This window comes from Ischnura elegans, chromosome 7 (assembly GCF_921293095.1).
Source record: "Ischnura elegans chromosome 7, ioIscEleg1.1, whole genome shotgun sequence".
Lineage (NCBI taxonomy): Eukaryota > Metazoa > Arthropoda > Insecta > Odonata > Coenagrionidae > Ischnura > Ischnura elegans.
Window position 1 is genome coordinate 10,105,216 of NC_060252.1, and position 26,543 is coordinate 10,131,758.

At 38.8% G+C, this 26,543-nt stretch overlaps 1 protein-coding gene across 3 annotated transcripts in view; it reads left to right on the top strand.

The window, feature by feature from the left end:
• Positions 1-26,543, top strand: part of LOC124162188 (Down syndrome cell adhesion molecule-like protein Dscam2) — an 833,647-nt gene that overhangs the window by 762,230 nt on the left and 44,874 nt on the right. For all 3 annotated transcript variants that reach the window (XM_046538622.1, XM_046538623.1, XM_046538624.1), the window contains exon 12: positions 25,625-25,936. In XM_046538622.1, the coding sequence (XP_046394578.1) occupies positions 25,625-25,936 (312 nt within the window). The remainder of the gene's footprint in view (positions 1-25,624; positions 25,937-26,543) is intronic.

Here is a 26,543-nt window from a genome sequence, read left to right on the forward strand (position 1 = left end):
CGCAGTTTAAATGCTCCGCCGACACTCACTGCTTAAAGCATGTGAGCGACTGGTCAGCTGCTAGTTGGCTGGGACTCTACGTGGCCGCGAACTACAAGTGGGCGCGGGCAAGCTACACCTCCGCCACTATTAGTCTTATTCCTTAATTTATTATTGTTCTACAATATAGTTATTTAAAATATTTTGTATTTTGTCATATAACTGTGTTTCACTACATTTTATCGTCATCTACCTCATTATGAAAATAAAAATAGACGCTACAAAATGCATAAACTGTTATTGAAAGTGCGATAAAATAAAAATAAAAGTGCAATTTTCACGTATCTCTAGTCATGATATATACGAGGGCTCTTCGGAGAGTTATCTCCGTGGCTCACTACGTGAAAAAAGGAGGGGATAGTGCTGCCATTGTTGCGTCGCATCGGCACGTCAGTCGGCGCACAGTTGTGATTTAGTGAAGGTCGTTTTAGCACTAGTTGTTTTTTGGTATCTTTTCAAAATGTATGCAGCAATAGAAAATCCTGCGAAGTGTGAAGTACGTGCTTGATTCAATTGTTCACCGCTAAACAATATTCGGAAGCACCAATTCATAGGGAACTTTGTGCTGTGTGTGGCCCAAGGAGTATGATTGAAGGAGTTGTTCTGGAGTGGACTTTTGCATATGAAGAAATTGCTTGGCTTCCAGCGATTTGAGGACTATGAAGTGCTCAAAGATTCGATCATCGGATGGCTCAAGGCACAGTTGGAAGATTTTTTTGCAGAAGGAATTTCAATGTTAGTTTATAGGTGTGGCAAGTATCTAAATCTTCATGGAAATTGTGTTGAAAAGTAAAGTCGTAGTTTTAAGATATATACATATAACAAATTGTGTAAATCTACCTTAGCGTTTTATTTGTGAAAAACGAATTTTACTTTCCGAGCAACCCTCGTATACACGCTAAATCATTTATTTTGAATCGCGCAGTCGAGAAACTCCCTCCTTAAAAAGTTGCTACTTCGCTTACTATGGCCGGCCAACTCCCACTTCTCGCTCCGCTCTTCCCAACGTTTTCCCCCACACCACTTCCCTTTCTCACGCGAACGCATTCGCATCCCGCTCTTATTTTTTTTCTTTTATTTTTCGCGCGTCTCTCTTTTCTCCCTTCCCCCCCCCCCCCCCCCACCCCCCCCCACCCCCCCTCGGGGAAATCAGCGGGAGATTACGGTGGGCCGCACTCGAAAAGGGGCGGTTTGGAAAGCGCGCCCGCATATATTCATCCAACGGCGACGCGCCCCCTTATATTCCTTTCCTTCCACCCCTTGAACCCTGCCTCGCCCTCATTTCTGCACACGTCGCCGTCCTCCCTCCCGTAACCCTGGATGCGTTATCTCCGAGCGTAGCACTCCTCCCTCACATTGCCCTTCCAGCCCCAAACATCCACTGCACTCCTTCGCCTCCGTTCTTTTAGACGCCTGCCAGCAGCTACTCAGTGTCCCTCCTCCTTCCTTATCTTCATCTCGCCTCGCTCCTTGTTCAAAAAATCTTGTCCAGAGGCTTTGCACTTCCCCCCTCCCATCAGTGGCAGTGTTTTGTGTATGCACTCCGGGGCAGGCTTGTCTCCGCTTCTCGAGGATCCATGGAATGTATATCTCTCTTCCATCATTGTGTGGAGCAAGTGTTGAGCGCTAATTACCTTTTTACCGTGGAGAAATATGCTGTCGTCGCCAGTTGCTTGACTTTCCGCCGGGGAAGGTCAGGGGTGATGACGGTCGTATTTCCGGGCGGAAGCGGAAATGTAGTTGAAGGTCATAAAGTTTATCGTTGACTTTGCATCACGTTTAGTTTATTCACTCTCAGCGTCGCTTTTATACGTCGTCAGACCTGGGAACTAGCAGATAAGAATCGAACCTTGGGTCACCTGACAACCGGCAAATTGTTCAAACAATTAGACATCAGACTTGGGTACTACTAGATTAGAATTGAACTTTCTTCATAAAATTTCTTTACGACCTAAACGTATTGATTACGAAGAGTTGGTGGGAGAGGTTTGTATATCACGGATCATAGAAATGGGTGGCTATAATAGGAGACAAGCCTGCCCAGCGGACAAGGGGGCTCAGTGGTGTGCAACACTGCCACTGATGGGAATAAGTTCAAAGTTACGGTCGTATTTTCAGCCATACACTCCTACGGAACCGGACACCGCTTCTCAACTGTCCCTACTTCGTATCGACCTCGCTTCTTTTTTTTCTCTTGTGTAGTATTCTTTCCCTTGAAACCTTGGCTTAGTTATCTCCCAGCTTAGGTCTAACTCCCGCGTTCCTCCTTGCTCAAAAAGTCTTGTCCACTCCTTTTCACCTCCTCTCCCAGTAGCAGTGTTTTTATCTCTGTATTTCGAGGCAGGTTCATCTCCTTTTCACGTTGATTTTTCTGCCACACTGAAAAATGTTTAGTTAGATGCAATCAAATTCTAATGAAATTTATCAAACTTTCCGGTTCATACGGAACATTCATTATTTCGGCAACAATTACCAAGCCAGTTTGATAAATGCATTTTGATAAATTCCATCAAACTGGCCACAGCAGTTCCACAGGAACTACTGAAATCAATAGGATAAAAACCGTCGTAGCGCGCACATATGAAAAACTTTCCACCCAGAAAAACCTTGCTCTGATTGAAAATCATAAAATTAGGTGTTTAACGCACGTTTCCTCAAAAGCAATATAAAAAAGCGGAGATGCAATACGACTTTAGGAAGAATTGAACGCGCGTGTTAGCAACGGACGCTAAAAACTAGTCTCATCCGATGCCATAAAAATTGATAACACAAATGCCTTTATGTATAATTATGCGAATTACTTAACCTTTGTTATGAATTATAAATAATGTGTGATTACAGTTTCCCTTCGTAAGCAGAAGAGGAATACTTAATGCACACAATAGCATTACGCAGGTACTCAATATCAATATCTAGTGCAAATGCGAAAGAAAAATTTTTTGCAGGCGTTTTACATTTTAATCAATTTTTTTCCGTGCATCATTGTGAGAAGAAAGTCTGGAGCGATCATTGTGTTTTTTTTTTTATCGTAAGGAAATATGCTCTTCTCTGCAGTTGCTTGACTCTCCGCCAGGGAAGTCACAGGTGATGACGGTCGTATATCCGAGCGGAAGCGGGAATGTAGTTGAAGGTCATAAATATCATCGTTCACTTTGAATCCCATTTAGTTTACGCACTTTTAACATCGCTTTTAGACCTCATCAGTCCTGGATACTAGAAAATTAGTATCGAAATTTCGATCACCTGACATCTGGCGGAATCTTCATAAAAATTCTTTACGACAAAACCGTAATGATAACAAGCTTTCTATTAGTCCCTTCGTATTTAATCTTGTGTTTGTAGACCTTTTCTTTGTCACTTCTCTCTTTCCCTTTCTTATTTTGCCATTCCATTTTATTCCTTTTCCTTTCTTCCTCTCTCTTAAGTATGAAGTCACCCTTCGTAGCATTTTCCTTTCTAGCGCTACTCAAGGTACTCCTATGCCTTGCCGTTGTCATTTCCCTGCCTATCTTCCATAGATTTCTCTCCTCACTATTGTTGTAGCTGTACGAGCTCCTCCTTTTTAACATTCGTGCGTCAAATGTTCCCTATTTTAAGCGATTTTTTTAAATTTCTGCGCAGTCTCTCGCCTCGTATAAGTGGGTTGAGGTTTCGTCTATATTGTCTTCATACTACTCTTCATCGTCACGTAATTCTAAAATTTCTTAATTTTCTCCATTAATAATTTTCCATACGTATTTTCTTACCGTCTTGATACATTAATTAGAAGTAGGTACTACTAATTAAACTTAAAATGATAAACTATTTTATGTCGCCTCTTTCCTTCCCTTTCTGATTTTGCCATTCAATTTTATATCTTTTCTTTTCTTCCTCTCTCTCTTAAGTTAGAAGTCACCTATCGCAGCATTTTCCTTCCAGCTTAACTCATCATGCCCTGTATCATGCCTTGCCATTATCCTTTCCCCCCTATCTTCCCCAGATTTCTCACCTCGCCATTGTTGTAGCTGTACGAGCTCCTCCTTTCTAACTTTCGCGCGTCAAATGTTCCCCCGGCCCATCCTCTATATTGGTGCCACATTCAACTCTCTTGGCGCCATGCAACTCCTTCCTCCTCCATTGTTTCTCTGGCTACCAATATGCTCGGAGCCCTTATCTTCCGCTCCAATTTGTATACCAACCCGCCTGCATGCATCTTTTTTTTCCTTCGTGCTTGCTGGTCGGGCTCGCTTCCTGAGGCAGGTGACATTCCACGCGTTTGTTTTCTTCAGGTGTGTGAGACATTTAACATGATACAATACAAGTTGTCACGGAGCGCAGTTGTAGATTCTATTTTATGATATATTCCCTTGAAAGAATTTACAAGAGTGATTTACCATCTATTCTGGTAACCAAGAGCATTGACGGGTTGAGTATTCAAATGAGAGCTGTCATGCTGAGCAGGTACTAGAGTGATAAAGGGTGGCTAATTGGCTCCAATGGGGGGTAGAATTGTAGTGATGCTTATCCATAATATCCGAACAAAAAATGCATTTTTATCAGGTGATCAACCTATTTCCCAAATATAGCCATTATGGAACATTATAGCAATGTAATTGATATTCAATTTTTAGAGTCAATAAAATTTAAAATCACATATAGGTTCATCATCATCACTGGTCAACAATAGGTTAAGGGCATAAAATAATCATATAAGTTTTAATAATATCAAATATAAAATAATATCAAATATCATATCATATATTTAGTAGTAAGAAAGCGACGCAAGTATGCAAAGTTACTTTTTAATAGATTAATTAAGATATAACTGCAAAATTTTGGCCAAACATTATTGTTTTCTCCATTAAGTTAGGGCAATTTGTAACGTTTACACTACCATTTAATGTAAACGATAGCTACCATATTTGTTTCGCACGGTGGCACACCCCGCCTCTTCTCACTGGCATGGAAGGCATTCACTGATTGGATTACTGTTTAACAGCCAAATGCCAACTTATGACGATGAGAAGATTCTTACTTATTTAGTAAAAGAAAAAATCCGAAACATTTATCACCGAACGTATAAAATCGTTCCAGGCTTAATTTTGTGGAATAATGCTACGTATATCCATGATTAACGCACAAACGGTAATTTCCACACTATTTTATTTAACATTTAACGGCCGACAATGGTTTCGACACTTTGTTTAATTTTCAACAAAAATTACATAAAGTGTCGAAACCATTAAGTCGTTGGTCGTTAAGTGTTAATAAAGTAGTGTGGATATTACCATTTGTGTGTTAATCATGGTTAATCATTTATCAACGAATTTATTTTTAAATACTCTGCATGTTTCTTTTCCTGTATTAGTTTCGTAATTGAAGTGTCTTAAAATAATATGTTGTCCAATGGAATATTGCGTTTTTCTGAAAAGCATCCGATCAAAATTGACCTGCGGCCTTATATTTTTTATGAAATAATACCAGCTTTTTACGAAAAATTACGTTGTATTTAATTTGGATAAAGTCTCATATTTGCATTTGTGGGTACTAAACAAGGCTTATCTTTGAATTTTTATTCAAAATTTTAATCCCATGCCTGCATCTAGTATGATCGCCTTCATAGTTTTGCCTGAAGATTTTTATATTTTATCATAACTGTATTATTTACAAATTGAGCATTTCCTTTCATGCACTCCCACGGTGAGATAAGGAAAATTTTAGTTCCAACCTCGCTCCAATAAAGGCAATTTTCCACCTATTAATCTGCGATAGGTAAATATTCATTGCGCGATTAGTTCAAAAATATAAGAAAATAAATTGATGAGGAAAATTATTTCTGCGTTCTCTAATCAGGCGACTTGGACGGTATCTCAATTTCTACCGTGTAAATTGAAACGCAACGTTTTCGCTCTGAGCAGCAGATGTTCTATTAGGGCCTGAACATTTTGCGATGTAAATTGTGGAATAATACTGCACGGCAGGAAATAATGGGACGGAATTGCTCTGTCGTGTACAACTAAACGTGTATTTACATTCGTAGCTAAATAAAAAAAGAAGATGCATTTAGCGGAATAAAACGTCCAAATAAAAATAAATTTAAAAAAATGTTGTCCGGAGCTACAGTAGCGACGTTGCCGGCAACCTTGGCAATTAATAACGTGGCGAGTTGTTTGCCTCTCTGCCGCCAGGGGGCCTTCACGCCGCGCGGCCGGGTAATGGGGAACGTGGACGTGTGTGGAAGCAAATGGTCGTGCACTTGACATTGCGCGCTCGTCGCCGGCGTGTGTTCACGCATTTATTAGTCACGCCGAGCGGAATTTATTGTCATCGCTTCGCGGAATCATCACTCATGTTCAGCTTTGTAATTTTCCTCTAGTCGCGTCTCCCCGAGATGATCTTACCCTTCGCTTTTCCACCTCTTTCATGAGAATTCAACTAGCCTTGCCATCCAATTCCACTTTCCACACCCTTTCCAGAAGTCCCACAGCCTCCTTTCCTCTCGTCTTTGCCTCAGCCTTTTAGGTTCCCATACTTGCTCCTACTCTGGAATCATTAATGCCGAAATCAATATGAAGCCTTAGGTAAAGCCACGGTATATACAGTAGCGACTAGACTCAAGGGCGTACTCAGGATCGAAACTAAGAGGGGGCATTCCGTGGTCGTTTAAGTTGTGATAAAGAAAAGGTTAAGGAGAAAAAAAATTCAAGAAAATTATTACAGCGCTTTATTCGTAAAACAAATATTTCCATTTCAATTCTATGTTTTATACTAATATCAATTTTCTTGGATTTAAAGAAAATTTGTTCAAAACTTTCGTATTGAACTTAATTTACTTTTGCCTCTGTGGGGGGGGGGGGGAAGCTTCCCCCTGCTGCCTCCCGCTGAGTACGCCCATGACAAGACTAACTCAAGTTTTGTTGACTGGCGATGGTAGCGCTCCAAGCGTAGGCGAGCATAACTACTGTACTACGATTTTTACAATTCTGAGACCATATAAAATGTGCTTTTCTTTCGTCGTTACTTGGTCATAAATGTGTACCCTTTTTTATATACAAATCATGATGCCTCAGCTTAAAAGAACGTAAAGCGTGGTAAAAATGCGTAAAAAATCATTGTAGAGAAAATAATTTGGTTCAACTAAGTAAACTCGGTGAAAATCTCTCCTCGGCTTAAATATTATATCCAGCACAAAATGGCGGCATTGAAATGCTAGATCGGTTATCATCTTTATGAAGATGGTCTCCTCTGATACGCTTCAATCGAATTGTAGTGCTTTAGGGCCAAAACTTCATTAATCCACGTGCGCCACCACCGAGGTTCAGGGGGCACTCATCCAATATTTGGGGTTAAAAATTGTGTTTCAAGATGTTTTTCAAGCTCCCCGATTTACCTCAATAAAAATGTTCGAAATTTTAAAATACCTTATTTATATGTTATTTATCCTCCTCAATTCTTAGAAACAATGTTTTGTGTTGATTATTTTATAAAGCTTTTATAACCTCGTCGTCGTTTGTCATTTCGTCCGGATGAAATCTTTCTACTTCAATTTCAACCCACTTTCCGATTAGCTATCAAACTGTAATTTTCAGGATAGCTCACAACCAGATGATAATGCAATATTCTAATACGTTTATTATGATTTTAACTGTATTTATATTTTTAATCGAAATTTACTATGAGCATTAGTTCAAAAAATTGCCACCCGATGGCAGCGTTGCGATCATTTCAAAGAACAAGAATGATATGGTCAAAATAACATTTTTTTGCATTAAACTTCATTGAAAACTGATTAAACCAATATTTAACAGTATCATTTTTATTTCGCGACAAAAAAGTTGTTTTATATGAAAAATTATTTTTATTGTGAATTATCATTTCAAATTACTCCCAAACCCTAGGCATTTGACCTCCCAAATAAATAATATCTGATAATCCCCATGCTTTTACCCATTTAATATACATATATTTAATTTAGTCATTTCCTTCCCTTAGTGCCTTCTTTACTCTTTTAGTGTGCCTTCCATGTTTTAATCCCCTCGTTCATTTCTGTATCCTTTTCCTGGCTAAGTTAATCCCATCTTTCGAAACTTTCTGGTGACTTTTCGCCCGTCTAATTACCATAATTTCATATTCTGTTCACAACTTCAACCAGTCTCATTTAGTATTCACACTTTGCAATATAATTTTCTTTGGACTGCTTCTTTTCAATGTTTTTGTTTTTCATACTTTCATTCAGAGTGTGAGTCGTAATCCTCGGTTTATTTACAAATTATGCAGCCATTGATTGGTGCAATTATTCGGTGTCGGATAGATTACAATGATTGTTCACAGAAACTCCCTCCCATCAGCGATTAGAAAACAAAAGCAAGTATGACCGTCAACCACCATTGCATTTTTACGAAAACTCTACTTGCCGTTGAATGCTGGTACGACCTAATTAGGTACGATAGGTCTGAATTAAGTCTATTTTTATTTCTCTTTTAGCCCATCTAGAGGGAATATGAACATTTCTGTAGTAAATAAAATAGTATTAGGTATTTTAAAAACTCTTACGTGTAATTCTTCTTATGCATTGAGGCGAATATGCGCAATGCCTGGATTTATAGCTAATAAATGTGGATTTTGACTGAATTCCTTTTTTAGAGACTGAATTCCATTTTTTTCTGAATTTTCTGAATTTTTTTGACTGAATTCTTTAGCTTTAAATGCATATATTTGCTCCCATTAGATCTTTGTGGCATATATTAGGTTTTGGGAGGTTAATAAGCCCTAAATAAACCTAGATACTTAATATAGGATCCATATACTTTCCAATTGTAAATTAAGTTTTTTTTTCAAAATACTCCTCTTGGTTACGCAAATTATTTTTTATTTATCTTGAATACTGAAGGCGTTTGATACGCTAGAATACCAATCATGCCGGAGCTTCCGTGGGTGAAATCGCGTTTGCCGTCGCTTTGAACACTCAAGAGAGCTAATCAATGAAAATGAAAATCGATACTTGCGGTTGGTTTTTTTTTCATTATTTTTCCCAATCGTATTGATCTCCCTTTTTTTGGGAAACATTTGGGATTTGTCGGGAGACGAACGATACTGATCCATGCTAATGAAAGAAAATCTTGATTACTTGGGATGTCACTCGGCAAAAAAAAATCTTCAAAAACGGTCGTTATTTTTTTTATTTCTTTGCTGGAATTGATGGCGAGAGAGAGAGAGAGAGGGAGGGATTCGATGGAAGCAGATTTGTAGTCGTCCTGATGTCCGAGTAATGAGTGCAACTATTTAGCGCTCCACGATTCGACTTCGGGGCATGACGACGTCGCTCCATTAATTTTCCTTCGATTTCCCGCTGATGAGAAAGCTAAACAGTCCACCGGTTGCGATTGTTTCCGTTTTGAGTTATGAACAGGCCGCTCCTGGAATTGGCTCGAATTTTCTCCATCAAGGGACGAATCTCTGTGCCCATCGCATTCATTCTTTCTTCCCTTCTGATGAAGGATGAAAACAGTCTGCTGAATTGGAAGTTTCCGATGCACTGAATATTGATCGGAAATAAAATGATGTAGGCGGAAGATTTTTATTTTCCTATCCTTGAGTTGTATTTACTGCCTATAAAGGACGCGACTGATATTTTTTCAAGGGTATCCAATGGTTTTGCGTGTTCCATAATTGAGGAATGTGCGCGATCATGAGAGAAATAAAAACTAATTTCCCGATTCTGACTTGAAAATTTCGTGCAAATCCTTAAGTCACGTTAAACTTCCACCTGAGTGACACTCTAAAAACGTTTGAAGAAGACTTCATAAGTAGGAGGCCATATGCATAGGAGAATTAATGGGATGGCGTGCTCCCGTGATGCTTAAAAAATGGACAGGATTTTTAATACGGCTATCATTAAGTTCGTTTTTTTTTGTGCATTACGGAGTCTTGACCACCTTATTTATTATTAATACCTTTCATACAAAAAAGATAATATTTTCTACATTTTTTTTTGTTTTTAATTTCAAATATGAGAAGACCTGTCAGACTCTTGTGCCCCTCCCAGAAAAAAATCCTGGATCTGCCCCTGGCTATAAGAGTCTTCTTTTACCGTGTACAGTAATAAATCAGCGAATATTTAATTTTCGCTTTTGAAGGAAACGCGTTCAATTTTCCACGATTATAAACTTTTACTCACGACCTAGGTTTCGATGTTACTGCATCCCCTTCAATGTAAAATATAGTTCAAAGTCGCGTGTTGTGCATTCAATTCATACATTTTTGTTAACTTTAGATAGGTAACTTAGGTCGGGAATAAAAGTTTATAATCGTGGAAAATTGATTGTTTTTCTTTCAATAAGGAACAGTTCCACACCATCACGCTTAGTTCTTCTTATTTTATTAATTTTCGTTATTTCGTTTATAATAAATCTGATTTTTTTTATCTTCCCGCAACATATGGCGGGAATATTTTTCACCGAGAATATTGGTCGTGAATACAGAGATATCTTTAAGTTACCATAGTTATTCACGTCAAGATATGATCGTGGAAGTTGAAAACTTCAATTAAACTTCCTTTAGATTTTCGGATGTTTCCATTTAGAAACTTAGTGGAAGAGGATACATGTTTGTACGCTAAAATTTTAAATAACATAGCTTTTATTCATAAATGGAGTAATAAATCCTGTTTACAATCGAAAATATAGGACCAATATTTGCTGTTATGGCGTAATATTTTAAGTTTTGCGGTCGCAGCTGCTGAACTCATGTTACTAACCTGGGGAAAATGTTATTTATAAGATAATTCTTCTTAAACTTCAACGCTAAAATGTGTGAATGTGATTCATAAAGAAATCAAGTGAATTATCTAAAGCAAAGTCACGCACACAGGTACAAATTCGTCAAAGATGAAATTTGCTATAAAAAAGTCATTTGGGGCAGTTTGAAAGAGGATGGCTTATTGGTGTTACTGGTTTCATACTTTGCTAGCAATTGGGTTTTTTCTGGTTTAACTAATGGTTTTTTTCATCTCTCATTTTGTCCTTGGTGTAATCAATGTGGTGACTGAATTAATTCATTACCTTTTCAGGTTAGGTTCTTTGCTTGCTCCGCCCCCGATATCGTTAATACCGAAATCCTCATGGAACCAAGTTAATCAACCATGGAATTAAGTTAAGCCACTCACCATACAGTAGGCAAAAAGGCGAACTCAACTTTTTCTAATAGCTTTTGGCGATGTTGACGTTCCAAGCGTCTGACGAGTATAACTACTGTAATACGATTTTTGCAATTCCAAGGCCATTGATAATATGCTTTAATTTCTTCATTACTTGCACATATAGTCAGGATTATGATGCCTCAACTTTAAAGTAATGAGTGATAAAAGTCCTTAGAAAAGCATTGTGGATAAGAGACTGGCTCAACTTGATTTAAATTTTGAATTGGCGGATGAAATTCGCCATAAAAATTAATTTGGTTTAGTTTGGAAGAAGATGTAGTGGTGTGACTGGTAGCATACTTGACTCGCAAGATCCCGGCTAAGCCAAATAGTTTTTTCATCTCGAATTTCTTCCTTTGTTGTGAACAATGATATGACTGAAGTCATTTTTTCTTCACCATCGCCGCGTCATTGGTCAACATTCCTAAAAATGAAATAAGACTTTATGCTTTCCCGGCGGATAATGTCGGCAAAATTTTCTCGGGATTTCCACCAGGTTAAATTCTCCATTTTAGTCAAAGTTTCGAGCCCATACTCGGGACTCATCCTTAGAACTGCTGAATGTCGTTTTATTTTTTGATTAGTTTTCAAGTTAGCAACCAGAAAACAAATAAAACGACGTTCAGCAGCTTTGAGGATGGCGCCAGAGTTGGACCTCGAAACGTTGGCTAAAATGGAGAATTCAACCCGGTGGAAATCCCAAGAAAATTTTATCCGCATTCCTAAGAATGTTTTTAATCAGCTCCTCACTCAATTCTTCAATCACCTTATTTTTTCACGACTACGTAATTCTTTTCTATCACATCCTCCTTTACTTTCTCCATATATTTCATTAAAGTTCTTCATTTATGCTTATGACATCCACCTATCCCTCGACGATTAGCTTAAAATAAACAGAACATTTTTATTGCATTGTGTAGCCAAGATTGAGCGACGCAATGGGAAATCGTGATGGCCTGCAGCGACCCTTTTCGCCGTGGTGGTTAGCCCCCTTAAGTTCCGTGAATCCCCCGCCCCACCGAAATACCCCCCCCCCCTTATATCACGCGCGTCTGCGAATGCGTGGAAAAGAATTAATGGAGCCGTGAGTGGCTCCCATTTTCTCTCTCTTCTGATTCTCGAGAGGTGACGAGGTTCCGGGGATAGGATTATAGGGGGTTTGGGCGCTTTTCCAGGGGGGGTTTGTGATGCTCAGGGGCACACTTTAAGGAGAAAAGAAAAAAATTGCCGTCACGTTCTTAACACTTAATGGGTTAGAGACGTAATATTACGTCTATAGTGCGAAATAACTCACTTGGTAATGTCCCGCAAAACTTAATTATTCTGACCGATAATTATTTGATCGCCTTGATAATGACTACCTATAGCAGCTGAAACCAAGTGTTGGAATAATAAAGTTTTGTGGAATATTAAAAAGTGCGTAATTTTGTACTATAGACATGTGATTCCACCAAGTGAAGCCTGAACACTTGATAATAGTACGTCCATGAGCATTTAAACTACAAAGGTGGGGGACGTAATATAATTCGAAATTATTTTTTTGCCCAATTAGTAATAGAGATAATATAAAGTTATAACATCCGGCTAATCTTAAAATAAGAAGAATTAAAATTTAGAGGAAATAAAAACCAGTGATTTTGAAATTTGTGGTCAGTGAAAATCAGAGATCAAACTGTGATACTCTGGAGAAAATATTTTTTTCTGATTTTCTCAAAGTGCCGCATTTGACATCAGTCTTAATTTTTAGATAACCGTTATATTTTAATTTTTGTGAATCACCCGATAAGTTACTATGACCTTCCATCAATTTCACGAAGAAGCGTGATGACAATGGTATTGTTAATTACTTAAATAGGAAAATATTTCCATTTTATGACGTTTTCTGTTTCGCCGAATAGCTTTTGTCTACCTCACAATGGGCTTACTCTCCGTTCATTTATATGTTCGAATAAAAATTTCTGGGGATTTGTTCTTAATCGATATTTTGCATGAGAATTGGTTAAATTAGTTAATTTGCATTGGTTACCAATTTAGAGTGGTGTGTTCTCACGATGCTTAAATTTTTCCTTTGCATTAAAATTTAGAACTCTTTTCTGAGCCTCTCTTCCTTTCGGCTAAGGGAATTAAAATGCTCTGATGGCTCGACGCATCATTATAAAGATGAAGCATGCTCAAGATAGTGACGTTATGCCAGTATTTTAAAAATTATCTGGCCATAGCGAGGTGAGTTAAACTTAATCAAGAATATGCAAAGGATTCAAATCCTTAAAACTAGCAGAGGACTTGGTGATTATTTACATTGTTAAGTCGGATTAAAAGAGTGGACTAAAACCTGACGTAGCCATTAGTCAGCTCGTCACAAAATATGCAGAGAGTACCTCCTGCTAACATTGAATCCGACGAATTCACCTCAAGTACTCTCTATGCATATTCAAAGTAGGGGTCGAATATCCATCAAAATATTTCCATTATACCTGCAATCCCCAACATGAGATGAGACGACAGCGCACTGTTGAAGTTAATAGTAATTATTTTAACGAAATATTAATTTAAATCAACAAAATCAAGTGTTGAAGTTTATAAATAAGCAAAGGGTTGTCAAGGGTAAGAAAAAGTTGTTGACTAGTTACCAGTGCAGTTGAATAAATAAGTTAAAAGAGACAACAACATCGTGTATAATTAAGAAAAATAATTGAGTGAAATTATGCACTAGCCACTTCAGCTCTGTAATCTTTATTATGACATTACATCCGCCCGCATAGCCATTTCCTGATATTCATGGATCTACTAAGCTCATTGATATTCCAACTAATTTTGGGTCTATCATAGCTCATTTATAATGAATGCTTGGTAATTTAAACCGTCTACCTGTGACAACATAGTATTTAAGTCGTGTAAGTCAATACCTTTTTCAAGTAAGTATTCCGATGCTTCATATTGAATGAAAGTATCGCTTTCACTGAAGAAATGCTATTATTAGGTGTTAATTGACCAAATAATGATCCAAAACTTGCCATTCATATTTTGTACCGGACTTTTTCATTCATTGTGAATAATTACTTCGGTAAAAACCTTAAGTACATGTTGGCTGTATTTACGAAATGTTATCTCAATTGTCTTTCATGGGATTAGAAACTTCTTCCCGACATTTTTCTTTTATCTTTGATGCAGACTCAGTATTTTCCTAATATTTTAACTATTTTTGCTCAGAAATGGCCATAGTCATGGATTTTTTGCAGAGTCAAAAGAGCATTTTTTTTGTGTGTATCTCAAATGTGTTTAAAATAGGATTTCTGGCTCCCTGCGTGAAAAATATCCACAGCTCTTGTGAAGGCAGACGGCCAGATATTACGCTGATGTAACTCTAGCCAACGAAATCAATCGACGCGGAAAATACCAAATAAACGAAGCTTAACATTTACTTCGTTTTGTGAGGGTATCGCCATAATTACTAACTACTTGCGAGAGTATAGCAGTCAATGCGTACGCCCTCGAAAACCCTACCGTCCTGTGCCTCCACGAATGCGCCCCGGCTGAATTTACTAGGGATGCAATGCGGGAGTAATGGCCTTAAGCACCGAGGATGTTCAAAATTCGGCAAATGGAAAACGGCTTTAAGAGTGAGGTGGAGAGGTTCGCGTGAATGGGGGAGTATAGTTCCGTTTTGTGATACCGAGACGTGGGATGGGGAAGTGGCGCTGGTATCAAGAGGAAACGGAAAGTGCGTGGAAGACAAAAGGGGATCGGCCGTGCGTCGTTATTATCCAGATTGCGCGCGCTCGTACTTCTTTTGTGTGCGTGAGGGAATAGTGAGTGCGAGGCTGATGATTTTGTTTTCGGAAGGAAAGATGCGACGCCGCCTGTAGTAGTTTGTGTTTGACTTCGTTGCTTGTCGATTTCTGTATCATTTTATTTTTTTTAACTTGCTCTTCCGGACATGGTGTTTTTCTTGCGTGTTTTTTATAACGAACGCAGCCAACCCCATTAGGTGCCAAAACAAGCTCGAATCTCGTCATTTTTTGTTTTTTTTTTTTCATTTTTCTTTTTTTATACTAATCTGGCTCACTTCCCGCTGTGCTCGACGCCATATTAATACTTCTCCATCGCAATAATGTTCCCGCTCGCTCTCATTGAGGGCTACTTTTGGTCGGGCGGATAATTATTTGTCAGACGAGGCAAGTTACTCGCCCACCCTATTCTGTACTCCCGCCAATCACGCAGCGTGGTTTGCGTTTTGTTTCTTTTATACACTCACATATTCATTCCTCCTGCCAGTGGGTGGTACGCGGAAGGTTAATTATGGATCTACGCACTTTTGCCATTGGTTCGAACTCCACTCCCCCTCGTTCACATTTCACGTCTATCCACGTACGTTCATCATCACCACCGATCGGCATAAAATTTTCCTCCATCCCATCTCGCATAATTAGCATCGGGGGCCTTTCAATTCCGCGGCCGTAATGCGGCTCAGATTGGCTCTTTTTTTCGGGGAGAAATAAAAAAATGCGAACGTGTGGATTCGTGCCTTGTTTGTTTCCGCGTCCGGTGATCCCATATTCGATGGTTTTGGTAACGGACCCGAGTTTTCTGCCTAGTTTCGGCTTTAAATATTTCCATCGGCATTTCGGGCGAGAGCAATCCATTAACTTTGCCTTTCAAGGTCTGCGTTTTCAATGTAACGTATTTTGGCCCGTCTCTGTTTGTGCATTCCACACTTTCACCCTCTGGCTTTGACGCCGGTACATTTTAAAGCGTTTCCCATGCTAATGAAAGAGATTGGTTTATTATACATGGGCAGGAGCCACTTTCGGGTTGTCAGCTGACGCCCCATTTATTTGTAGAAATGCCGTGAAAATTACCTTTTGTAACTCTGAGCTTTGTAATGACACCAGATGGGTCCAGAGATGACTACTACGATATCCCAAGGGCCCTGAGAAGTGAATTTATATGGCATGTGATATTGCTTTTGCTATGGCCGATTTTCACATAGTATTTTCCTTCGCCGTTGGAAATCACTGCATTTTTAGCAAATCAAAGTGTTACGTTTTGAACAAATAATACTAACTTAATGATAATTATAAAGCTTTATTTCCGTGCTATGACGTCGTACATTATCATCCATTTTAAGGAGTCCGATTTCAATTTTTTATGACGCATCTCAGTTATGATACAACCTCCAACATATTCCAGCTTCAATTCAGTGGCTAATATAGCTCTCAAACATTATCATCCCATTGCTCTTAATAACTGTTTTGGTCAGTTTATCTTACGAAGAGTTTCTTACGGTTTTAATGAGAGTACTGATTGATTTTGTAGACTCGTAAATGCACCGGCTTGAAATGCAGCTAATATGTCTTGTAGTGGAGGATGAAGTTGCATTTTGGCCGATATAATTTTAGTAAGCAGTCTGATCTTGTGAGCTATTTTCAAACATCGGTTGGTTAATGAATAAATTGCCATCTTGCGAAAGGATCCACAGTAGTTATTGTACTGGGTATTATTTAGCCAACTGTTAACATTCAATTGATACGTTATAAACCTTCGAATTTTTCCTAAATCAAAACTATTGGTTGTCAGAGGTCCATCATTCCCTGTTTTGGTTGTGTTTGATTCTTTTCCGGCGAACTATAGCAGTGCAGATTTCTCGGGTTTTTTCACTGGATCAGATCTTTCATGTCTCTTTCCAACGTTTCGACGAGCAACTCGCCCATCGTCTTCAGGGATTCAGGAATCCAATACTTTTCGTTCATTGGATTCCTAAATCCCTGAAGATAACGGGCGAGTTGCTTTTCGAAACGCTGGATAAGATATGGGAGACCTGACCCGGTGCAAAACCCAAGAAATCTTCACTCCAAATTTTTAATCGCTATCGGAATGAATGGTTTTCCAAAGACCATCAAAAGACACTAAAATAATTCATCGCCCACGCGTGAATTTCAATGCAATTCGATTATAACTTACAAGCGTCTTCATCCATTAATTTTCCATTTTAATTTTTTCGGAAATTTTCCGAAACCAAAATCATGGCCTGCCAAGGGTTCATCATTATCAATGTCTACCATTTAAAGTTAAACATGGCCCAGGCTAACAGTTAACAAATAAATGTTTTGAAAAATCTCGTTAAAAAACAGTTAAAATATCTTACTCGCCCATTCAGAGGACACTATTTTTTACATTTAATTCCACTCGGTCCTAATGGTTCTGGAGAGACCGCCGCATGTACCCGAAAAGAATGTCACCTGTCAAATCCATTGCTACTCCAATGTAAGTGGAAAAAGCTACCAGATCCAATCTTCCTTTTTATTTTTCTTTTTCACCCAGGCTTTCTACCAGAATCTTCACTTAATTAAAATCGTTTATTCTTATCTTCTTAAGTATTATCATCTCCAGTACCACTTTAAATGAAAGCATGGCTAATGTTAGCTATTGAATAGGATTAAATTCAATAGTTTTAGGCGTCACTGGGTGAAATCGCTCCATTTTAAATAAAAAAATACGAGCGTGATGCGCCCGCTCCCAGTGGGCTACCCCAGCTCTTTTCAATGCAGGTCCACAGAGGGAGAGGCGCGTTTCTAATTTTAAAATCTAGAAAAAAAGGCAGGGTTTTATGTACAAATTTAATTGGAATGTTCATGTACAAATTGAGGTCAGAGGACCTCTTTAAACACAACATTGGATGTAATTACACTATCCTCTGTTAAACGCACATGTTGACTCATACTTACGTATCTACAGGAGACTTGAATGTGGAATCAGCCGCATTTTGATAAAAGTTATTTAAAGAATGCGTATTATTGTTGCAAATGAACAAATGTATCAGTTTTTGCGCCGTTAACGTCAGGAATATTTACCGTTTTTTTTTATTATTTAAAAACAAATTTTAGGAAACAATAGCAATTTTTAGGAAGTAAGATATGCCGTTGTATGTTCTCTGATAAATTCTGTGCATTTTGGTACCTCATTTGTAGAGTTTGGTCGCGTATAAGTTGAGAAAAAGGTATCTATACAGTAGAAATAATATAGAAGATGTAAATTTCACATACATATAATTTTGGGCGAACGGTTTCGTCACGGTGCGGCTTCTGGTGTGATGATTCCAAAGTATATTTACAAAGCGTGAATTTTGCAAAGTATATTAATATAAACTCGATCAAAAATTTGGTTTTCTAGTAGTTGAAATAGCCATATCGGCTCTTATAACCTCGGAATTTCACATAGTTGATATTTTATTGCTTTCGATCCCTATGGTTCTTGCAATGTCATAGAATTTACTCGAAAAACACTTCACCAGTCATACGTCGATTCCGGTGCATTCCGAATATTTCCTTTAAAAAATAAAAAGCTTCTGCTCGCATTAATGTGCTTTTCGTTTTATTATCTCGCCCACGCTCACGTCCTGGTAAATTAGGCGGGCGTTATTTCAACATGCGCTTGATAATGCGACAGTGGCGTCCTCTCCGTGTGTTTTCCTGCATCAATTGAGTCGTTTCCTCCTTCTCTCCCCCTAGCTGCGATTTCGTGATTTTTTTTCCACGTCCAGATTTGACCGTGTGAATGAAAAAAATTAAAATTACGCGCTCGGACCCATTTTTCCCCCTCCTTTCATCACGCAAGCCACTCCGTATCGCCTCGTACCCTGGTGAGTAAGGGGGAAGGGAAGGTATTTCTCCTCCCTGCCACTTAACCAGTTGAGTGTCCATTAGGGTCCCCGGATTCGACCACCGTAGCCTCGTCCAACTCTCTTTCGAGCTCGCCACTTCCACAATAGCCACGCGAGTCCAACGCTCAAAAAAACTGTGTGGAGACTCACGCATGCGTCTACTCCCGGAGTGTCCTTTTTTCCCACTTCCCGCGAAACTTGCACGTAATTATTTTGCTTTTTTTATTTTATCCCCGTCGTATTAACAAGCCATGCTGCTGTCCCCGGGGTGTCGTGGCCCTTGAGCGAGGGAAAAGAATTCGATCCGGCGCTCTTCAGTGGGTATTCTGGTCCGTTTCTTGAAACGGACGTTGAATAAGTCCATCCTCATTGGCCCCCCGTCTCTCTCAGCGGGCTACCTCAACTCTTCTTCTCTCTTTACAACCTCTGCCTTCATTCCCAGACTTCCTGCGGGGCTATCCGCGGAAGAAAAAATATATTTTTTTTCGTCCGCCCGTAGGTCGCGCTTATATATTTTTCTCAGCATGTTTTTTTGATAACTTAATTCATTTTAAATCAATTTTCTCGTTTTCTCGAGAGGTTGCGGTCGCTGAAGTCGTGGGGAAGGGTTGACTTGGAAATTTTTTCCGCGACCTTAGTCAACCTGTAGGTCCTTAGGTGGTTTGAGTCATTCCCTCGCGTCGCGCTGTCGCCATGGAGATGGAACTGCATGAACTCGCAGTATGAAGAGAAAACAATGGGTGGTTCTTTTAAGATTTATTCGCCCTCCAATACATGATTTCTAGGTGACTCTGAGGCCAATAATTATTCTAAGATCCGTGTTGTCGAATAAGCGCTTTAATCCCTACCAGGTTCACTACTCGGTGGTGGATAGGTTCTCACTCACGCAGTGATGTAACCCAGTGGCGTAGCGAGGGGGGGTATTGGGGGATAAACCCCCCCCCCCCCAGAGCTCAGAAACGTTTTTAAGTTTAATCCGTTTTACTTAATTTGATTAATATTACTTACAGAATAGTGTAAATATTAATACAATATCCCTCCGAAAGCCGTAAAACTCACCATTTTGAACTCAAATTTATCTTGAAATGTTTCTGAAGGAGTGACCCGCACCTCCCCGCTTCCCCTGGCGGGTATTCCACACCCCCAGACACCCCAGTATTACTTGTGCCTAAAACCCCCCTAGCCTTAATTCCTAGCTGCGCCCCTGATGCAACCCGAAGGTTCTTTAGCATAGTTGAGGGTACAACTCTCCTCAGACTAAGCCACCGGCGTATGATATCACACATGAAGGGTTGGAGGACCAGTTCCTTTCCTCAGGCCACCTCGCACTTCAAGTACGTATTTTGTTTACACAGGGATACCCGAAGGCTTATGAACCTGGGACTCTCCAACCAGAAGCCCTACACTCTACTCATGGGGACACTCATTGCCTATATCATCGTTAAAATGTATAAAATGTTTTTGAACGGCTTTGGTGGCAAAGGCATCTTACTTTTTTGGAAGAAAATAACTCATTCAGACTAACACCTTAAGCTCACTTCTTCATGGCCTAAAGGCATGGACGATGACAGCATCAGAGAAGTCAATGCGATGGTGGTTGGCGTAACATGGTGAAACTCCTTCATGATGCACAAAGGTTAAGAAAACACTTAGCTGTTTCACAAAATAAAATATATTGCGACCGGTTTCGATACAGCGTATCATCATCTGGCCAGGCCATCTGGTCGCAATATATTTTATTTTGTGAAACAGCTAAGTGTTTTCTTAACCTTTGTGCATCAGAGAAGTCAATGTTTGAAGAATTCGAAATGTTGGTGATATGGAAGAATGATGAAGATGAAAGATCTCGATGGAATGAGCTATGAGGAGGTCCATAGAAGAGTGGAAGAAAAGTCTTCTTTATACGCTGAGACGAAGACCCGTGAGACATGATTTTGCCAATGATCGCAAGACCAGTGGAGTGGAAAAACGTTTAGTGCCACCCATATTTCCAGTTCCTTCTAATATAAAAGCTCTAATTCCCTCATCCGTGGTTCTTATAATTTGAAATATTACTTATAGGAACTATTTTTATTTGTAAGAATAATTTGCTATATATGTGTATTAGTTTATAGCAAAGGGGAATACTAGGATTAACACAAAAATCTGAAAGTAAAAGCTTGAAGAGGTGAAAGAGGGTGGTCGTTTCAGGCTTGACTTGGTGGAATAACATAATTAATCATAATTAGAGATGCGTGAAAATCGCACTTTCATTTTTATTTTATCGCACTTTCATTAACAGTTTATCGCATTTTGTAGCGTCTATTTTTTTATTTTCATAATGAGGTAGATGACGATAAAATGTAGTGAAACACAGTTATGTGAAAAAATACAGAATATTTTAAATGATGATGTTGTAGAACTTAAATTAAGGAATAGGACGTATAGTGGCGGAGGTGTAGCTTGCCCGCGCCCGCTTGTAGTTCGCGGCCACGTAGAGTCCCAGCCAACTAGCAGCTGGCCAGTCGCTCACATGCTTTAAGCGGTGAGTGTCGGCGGAGCATTTAAACTGCGCTCGGCACGAAATGTACGAATTTTGCTGTCGAAAAGGCAAATTTGCGTAAAAATATCACCAAAGTCCAGTCATCGCATCTATGTCGCATTTATTTGCGCACATCGCATTTGCGATTTTCACGCATCTCTAATAATAATATAACTGGCAATTTCATTATTATTAAGATGTGAAAGAGTTGCTGCTGGGAATCCAATTAACTAGCGATGGACGAAGCAAGACAGAATTTGTCAGTAGAGTGGCCCCGGTAGAGAGGGCATTCTACGAAAGGAAAACTTATTTACAGATGATGATAAAAGCACAGAAGTAAGGAAACCAGTCATCAGATGCCACGCATCTAGAGCATGTTTCTGTATTTGGAGCGATACGAGGATTTATTCCGCAGAAGTCAAGAGTGGAAGGACTCAAACCGGTGGTACAACCGAATAATGATGAAAGTTAAATAAATAAATCGACTAATTAATGAGGCAGTGATTAGAGGATTAGGAGGAAAGAGAAGTCATCTATAAGAAGAACACGGAAAAATGTGATAACAAGTAAGTAGGCGCAGCAAGGAATTAAGGCTGGGGGGGGGGTTTAGGCATAAGTAATACTGGTGTGTCTGGGGGTGTGGAATACCCGCCAGGGTAAGCGGGAGGTGCGGGGGCACTCCAGAAAAATTTCAAAATAAATAGTTCAAAATGGTGAGTTTTACGGCTTTCGGGGGGATATTTTATTAATATTTACACTATTCTGTGAGTAATATTAATCCAATCATGTAAAATGGATGAAACTTTTAAAAATTTCTGAACTCTGGGGGGGGGGGGGTTTATCCCCCAAAACATCCCCCTCGCTGCGCCACTGGTCGGCAGCATCATGAGACATGATGGCTTGATGAAAGCGATCGTCGACGTCGAGGTGGATCGGGTATAGGGCATGGGCATAAATACTCTATAAACTCTACGGGCATGAGACGGCCCCCAACGAGATGCATAGGACCGGTTTTTAGGGGTTTAAAAGAGAAAAATACGTCTCTACGTTAGGAAAGCGGAATGGAGAGCTGCATCAAATTAATCCTGAGATTTAAAATAGAATAGAAAATGAAATTTATTATTCCGGGACAAGTTTGTCCCTTAGGAATATATATGGTTATAAGTATAATAGAGTCAGACATATTACAAGAATAAGTAGATTTACATTATACATCGATTTCACAGAATGCACTAAATATATGACAGAGTAGAACAAAATATATACATGTGTATATATAATTAACAGCAAGACAAACGTATGAACTCATATATACATCTTATTTTATTGAATGCGACTAAATGTATGACAGGGTAGAACAAAAAAAATACATATGTATATATGATTATCAGCACGACAAACGTATAAACTCATAAATACATGTGATTTTATTGACTTTAGCATCAGCACAATAATCAGTTAAGTTACAATATTCAATTTACATGTACCAATATTTCATAATATTTCTTTTTGAATTGTCTTACATTTTTAGATTTTTTTAATCGAATGGCAATTGATTCCATATTTCGCAGGAGGTGATATAGAAAGACCTAGCGTAAATGGATGTTTATACAAGGGATGTTTATGTAAATGGAATGGATAAGATTTACGACTTTTGATGGTGATGTTAAAATTTTATTTTAATAAAATATCTCCACGACTTTACAAACTATAAGTTCCTACTGCATTTCAACGCGGAATCATATACTAACTACTAGAGTTTTCATTTTTATCTGCACTAACCTATATTATTTCAATTTTGATATATGCAGTATTAGGTAGATACTTAAAAATTCCCTTCACTCCTCGACCGAACGGATTTTGTCTTTTTCGTCAAGTCTCGCTCGTAACCAAATTGCGTATCCGAAAAAGACAGGTCGAATGGATCTGATACTTTCCCTTAATTTTTGTTATAAAGTAATTGCTTTGGTTCCTGCGTGAATTCATGTGTCTTAAAAATTGCATAATTTGAATACAAGAACGTGCGATCGGAACTTACGAAAAATATTCCGCATAAAACTTGTTTATCCCTATAATTTAACTTTTTTTCGGAATATCTCGCGTATTTCCGCCAGCGAATGGATTCATCGCGTTAACAGGCCAAGGCATGTTTACGAGGCTTATACTTGGTGCGAGTAAGCGCGGTAACAGATGTTCCTTTAAAATTGGATCTTGCTAACTCGACTATCCGCGTATATGCGCGAAAACATGTTCAGGAAATTGCCAGACCTGATTCTCGCTCATACGTTTCCATGCGTGTTTTTTCTCATGCATGAATCGACCAAAACACTTACAAATCCGAAAAAAATGGATAGTTTGAGGCGTGACTTGGTGAAATTGTTTCCAGTTGAATTAAAAATCCTTTTAGATTTCACGTAAATAATTTTAATATCGACTAGTTTTGTCACTGTGCGACATCGTCAGGTGCAAATACAGGGTACAGGAAGAGCATGAACATACATATCAATGGCTAAGTTCTAACAACACTCATCTACAAAATAGCAGATATTAAGGAGACCAAAAAAAACGATTAATATTTGTTACTTGCACACTGAAATTAAACACCAAAAGTTCATAAGATTGAAAAAGAGGCATCCATTTGCAAACAAAGAGCTATTTTTTGCTTGTATTTTATTTTTTTCCATGCTATTACGCTTTGCTTAAGATACCTGTCCCAAACCGGCCGAATTTGAGATTCGTGTTGTTAGAATAGGGTATCGTCGGGTCGGGTGCAAATACAGGATACAGGAGAAGCATTCCACCCTCACTGATACAACATATCGATGGCTAAATAGGGTTGTTTTCCTATTATTTTTTTATTGCCTAAATCGAAAGATTATTACTCCTGGAGTACGTTTTTCACGCTTTTAGTTTTTTTAAATGACGATATCTATTTTTCGTGATTAAATGAAAAGTGAAAATTTTCAAGCGCGTGAAAACGCGACGGCTAAGTATGAATGCTGGGAACTCTCCGTGTGACGTCGTTCTGGTTCCCGCTGCCGCAAGTGAGATGACCTTAAAGCGAGGCTTTGAGCGCTGATACGACGCAGGATGCTAGCAGGTAGCAAAGTACCCTGCTAGTTGGTAGCGCTTGGCTTAAATAAGGATTATTAATACCTTATCAAACGAAGAAAACTTTCCAACCTTGGGAAGTTTTAATGTGTGATTATTAAGAGATGTTTCCCTGAGCTCTGTGCCTCATGCATGCATTGATAATCTCAGACAATGTAAAAATCCTATCTGCTCGTATAGAAACTAGGTCCATGTAACCTCACGTGGAGTGGCATCGCATGGGCGCCAATCTGGCCTTTTTCAAATGAGGTTAAAATTGACCATTGCCATTCGACTAAACCGGTATTTCTAAAACCAAATAATTTGCATATTGTGAATACACTAATGGTGGGTGACGAATGGCAATCAATGCCTTCCGTTTTCTTTGATGAAGGAAACTACCCTATTAAAATCCTCCGAGTGAGCTGTTGTCAACGCGAAGGAAACGGTCCCCATACCTTCAGTCTGTGAAATAATATTCTTGGGGAGAGCTCCACCCTCAGCATCCTACTAACCTAGGGGTTGAATCACTGAGTGTGTGAAATTAAATATGATACTTTTTTGATAACCATGTACGATTATATGCCTGAAATACTCATTTAGAACGTAAGAACTCTCACGAATCATTTAAAAAATTGAGGACGTTAAGTATATACCTATCATTTTAATTAAATTTAGTATGCCTTTAATTTAAGAGTTTTGTCATGAAAATAATTTCCTATTTGTTTAACATTTTCTGTTGCATGGTATGTGAACTCTTAGTTAAAAAGTTATAAATAAATTAATTTGGCCAAATATCCACAGTGCAAGACAATTATAGGGGTAGGACGATATCAATATAGAATCTTGAATATAAAAGGACCAAGTATTTCGCCATGTAAGTTAAGGAGACAAAAGTCAAACATGCCAGATGTAACAGTGCAGTGGGCAGTTGTCAATTTTAAACAACGATCCTAAGCTGCCACAGCCGATTGGGAAATCCTCTATTGTAGTATTCAGAATTTTGGGTATCAATTCATTTAATATTCATTGTACTTTAAATTCTTTCAATGATGTGATTCTTTAGTGATAGCATTACGTCATTATAGCATGTGAAAACGTGACAGCGATTTGATTTTCCCTCTTTTTGTCACCGCAGGTCCTCCTCGCGTCCGAACGATTCCTCCCATTACCGCGGTGGCGGGATCTGATCTGCTCCTTCAGTGCCCCTACTCGGGATTCCCCATCAGCTCTGTGCGATGGGAGCGACGCGCGCGGCGGAAACGGCAACTTCCAGCAGCCCAGCCTCAGGGTTCTCTCCTCCGGCATAGGTCTTTTCCCGGGAATGGATCTTTGTTGTTGACAAAAGTCGAGGCGGGTGCAGATGGTGGATCATATGTGTGCTCTGTAACCGGCAGAGGATCCAGGGAGGATGTGGTCGCTCGAGGAGAGGTCATAGTTAGAGTCAAAAGTGAGTACCTATCGACATTTTTTTTAACTTTTACTACATTATTATTGCCTTTTTGTTTTTGAATTGAAGGTATGTGCGTATACGGGTATCGCCTTACAGTATCTTGATTATCAAGGCTTTTAACTTTTAAAAGGGTAGTTTTTCATGTTATTATTAAATTTTTACTTGAGAATCTATACATCTAGTCATTTCTTTTTGGACGGTCCTCTCAAGAAAAATGATGACAAAAAGAAACAGTTGAGTGGTATTCGCCACTATTTGGCTGGTATTGTTTTAGATGTCATAGCATTTCATTACATTTTTATAGCTCCTTGAACCATTTCCTTTTTTGACTTGCTTCTCCACACATTCTGTGCTATTATATTTTCTTTCTTTATTCACAAAATATTATGTTTTCAATTTGCAATGACCATCACCACATTCAATCACCCTGTAGTTTGGGTCTACATCTTTTGCAAATGTTCACATATTCCGTGCATACTTCAGTTTTTCCCCTCTTAAAAATTTTCAGCAGTCAGGACTAAGGAATAAACTGTGCAGTACATGTTTATTTTACTTACTAAATACTGGTTTAAAAGCCACCTATTTTTATGGATTTTGAATAGAT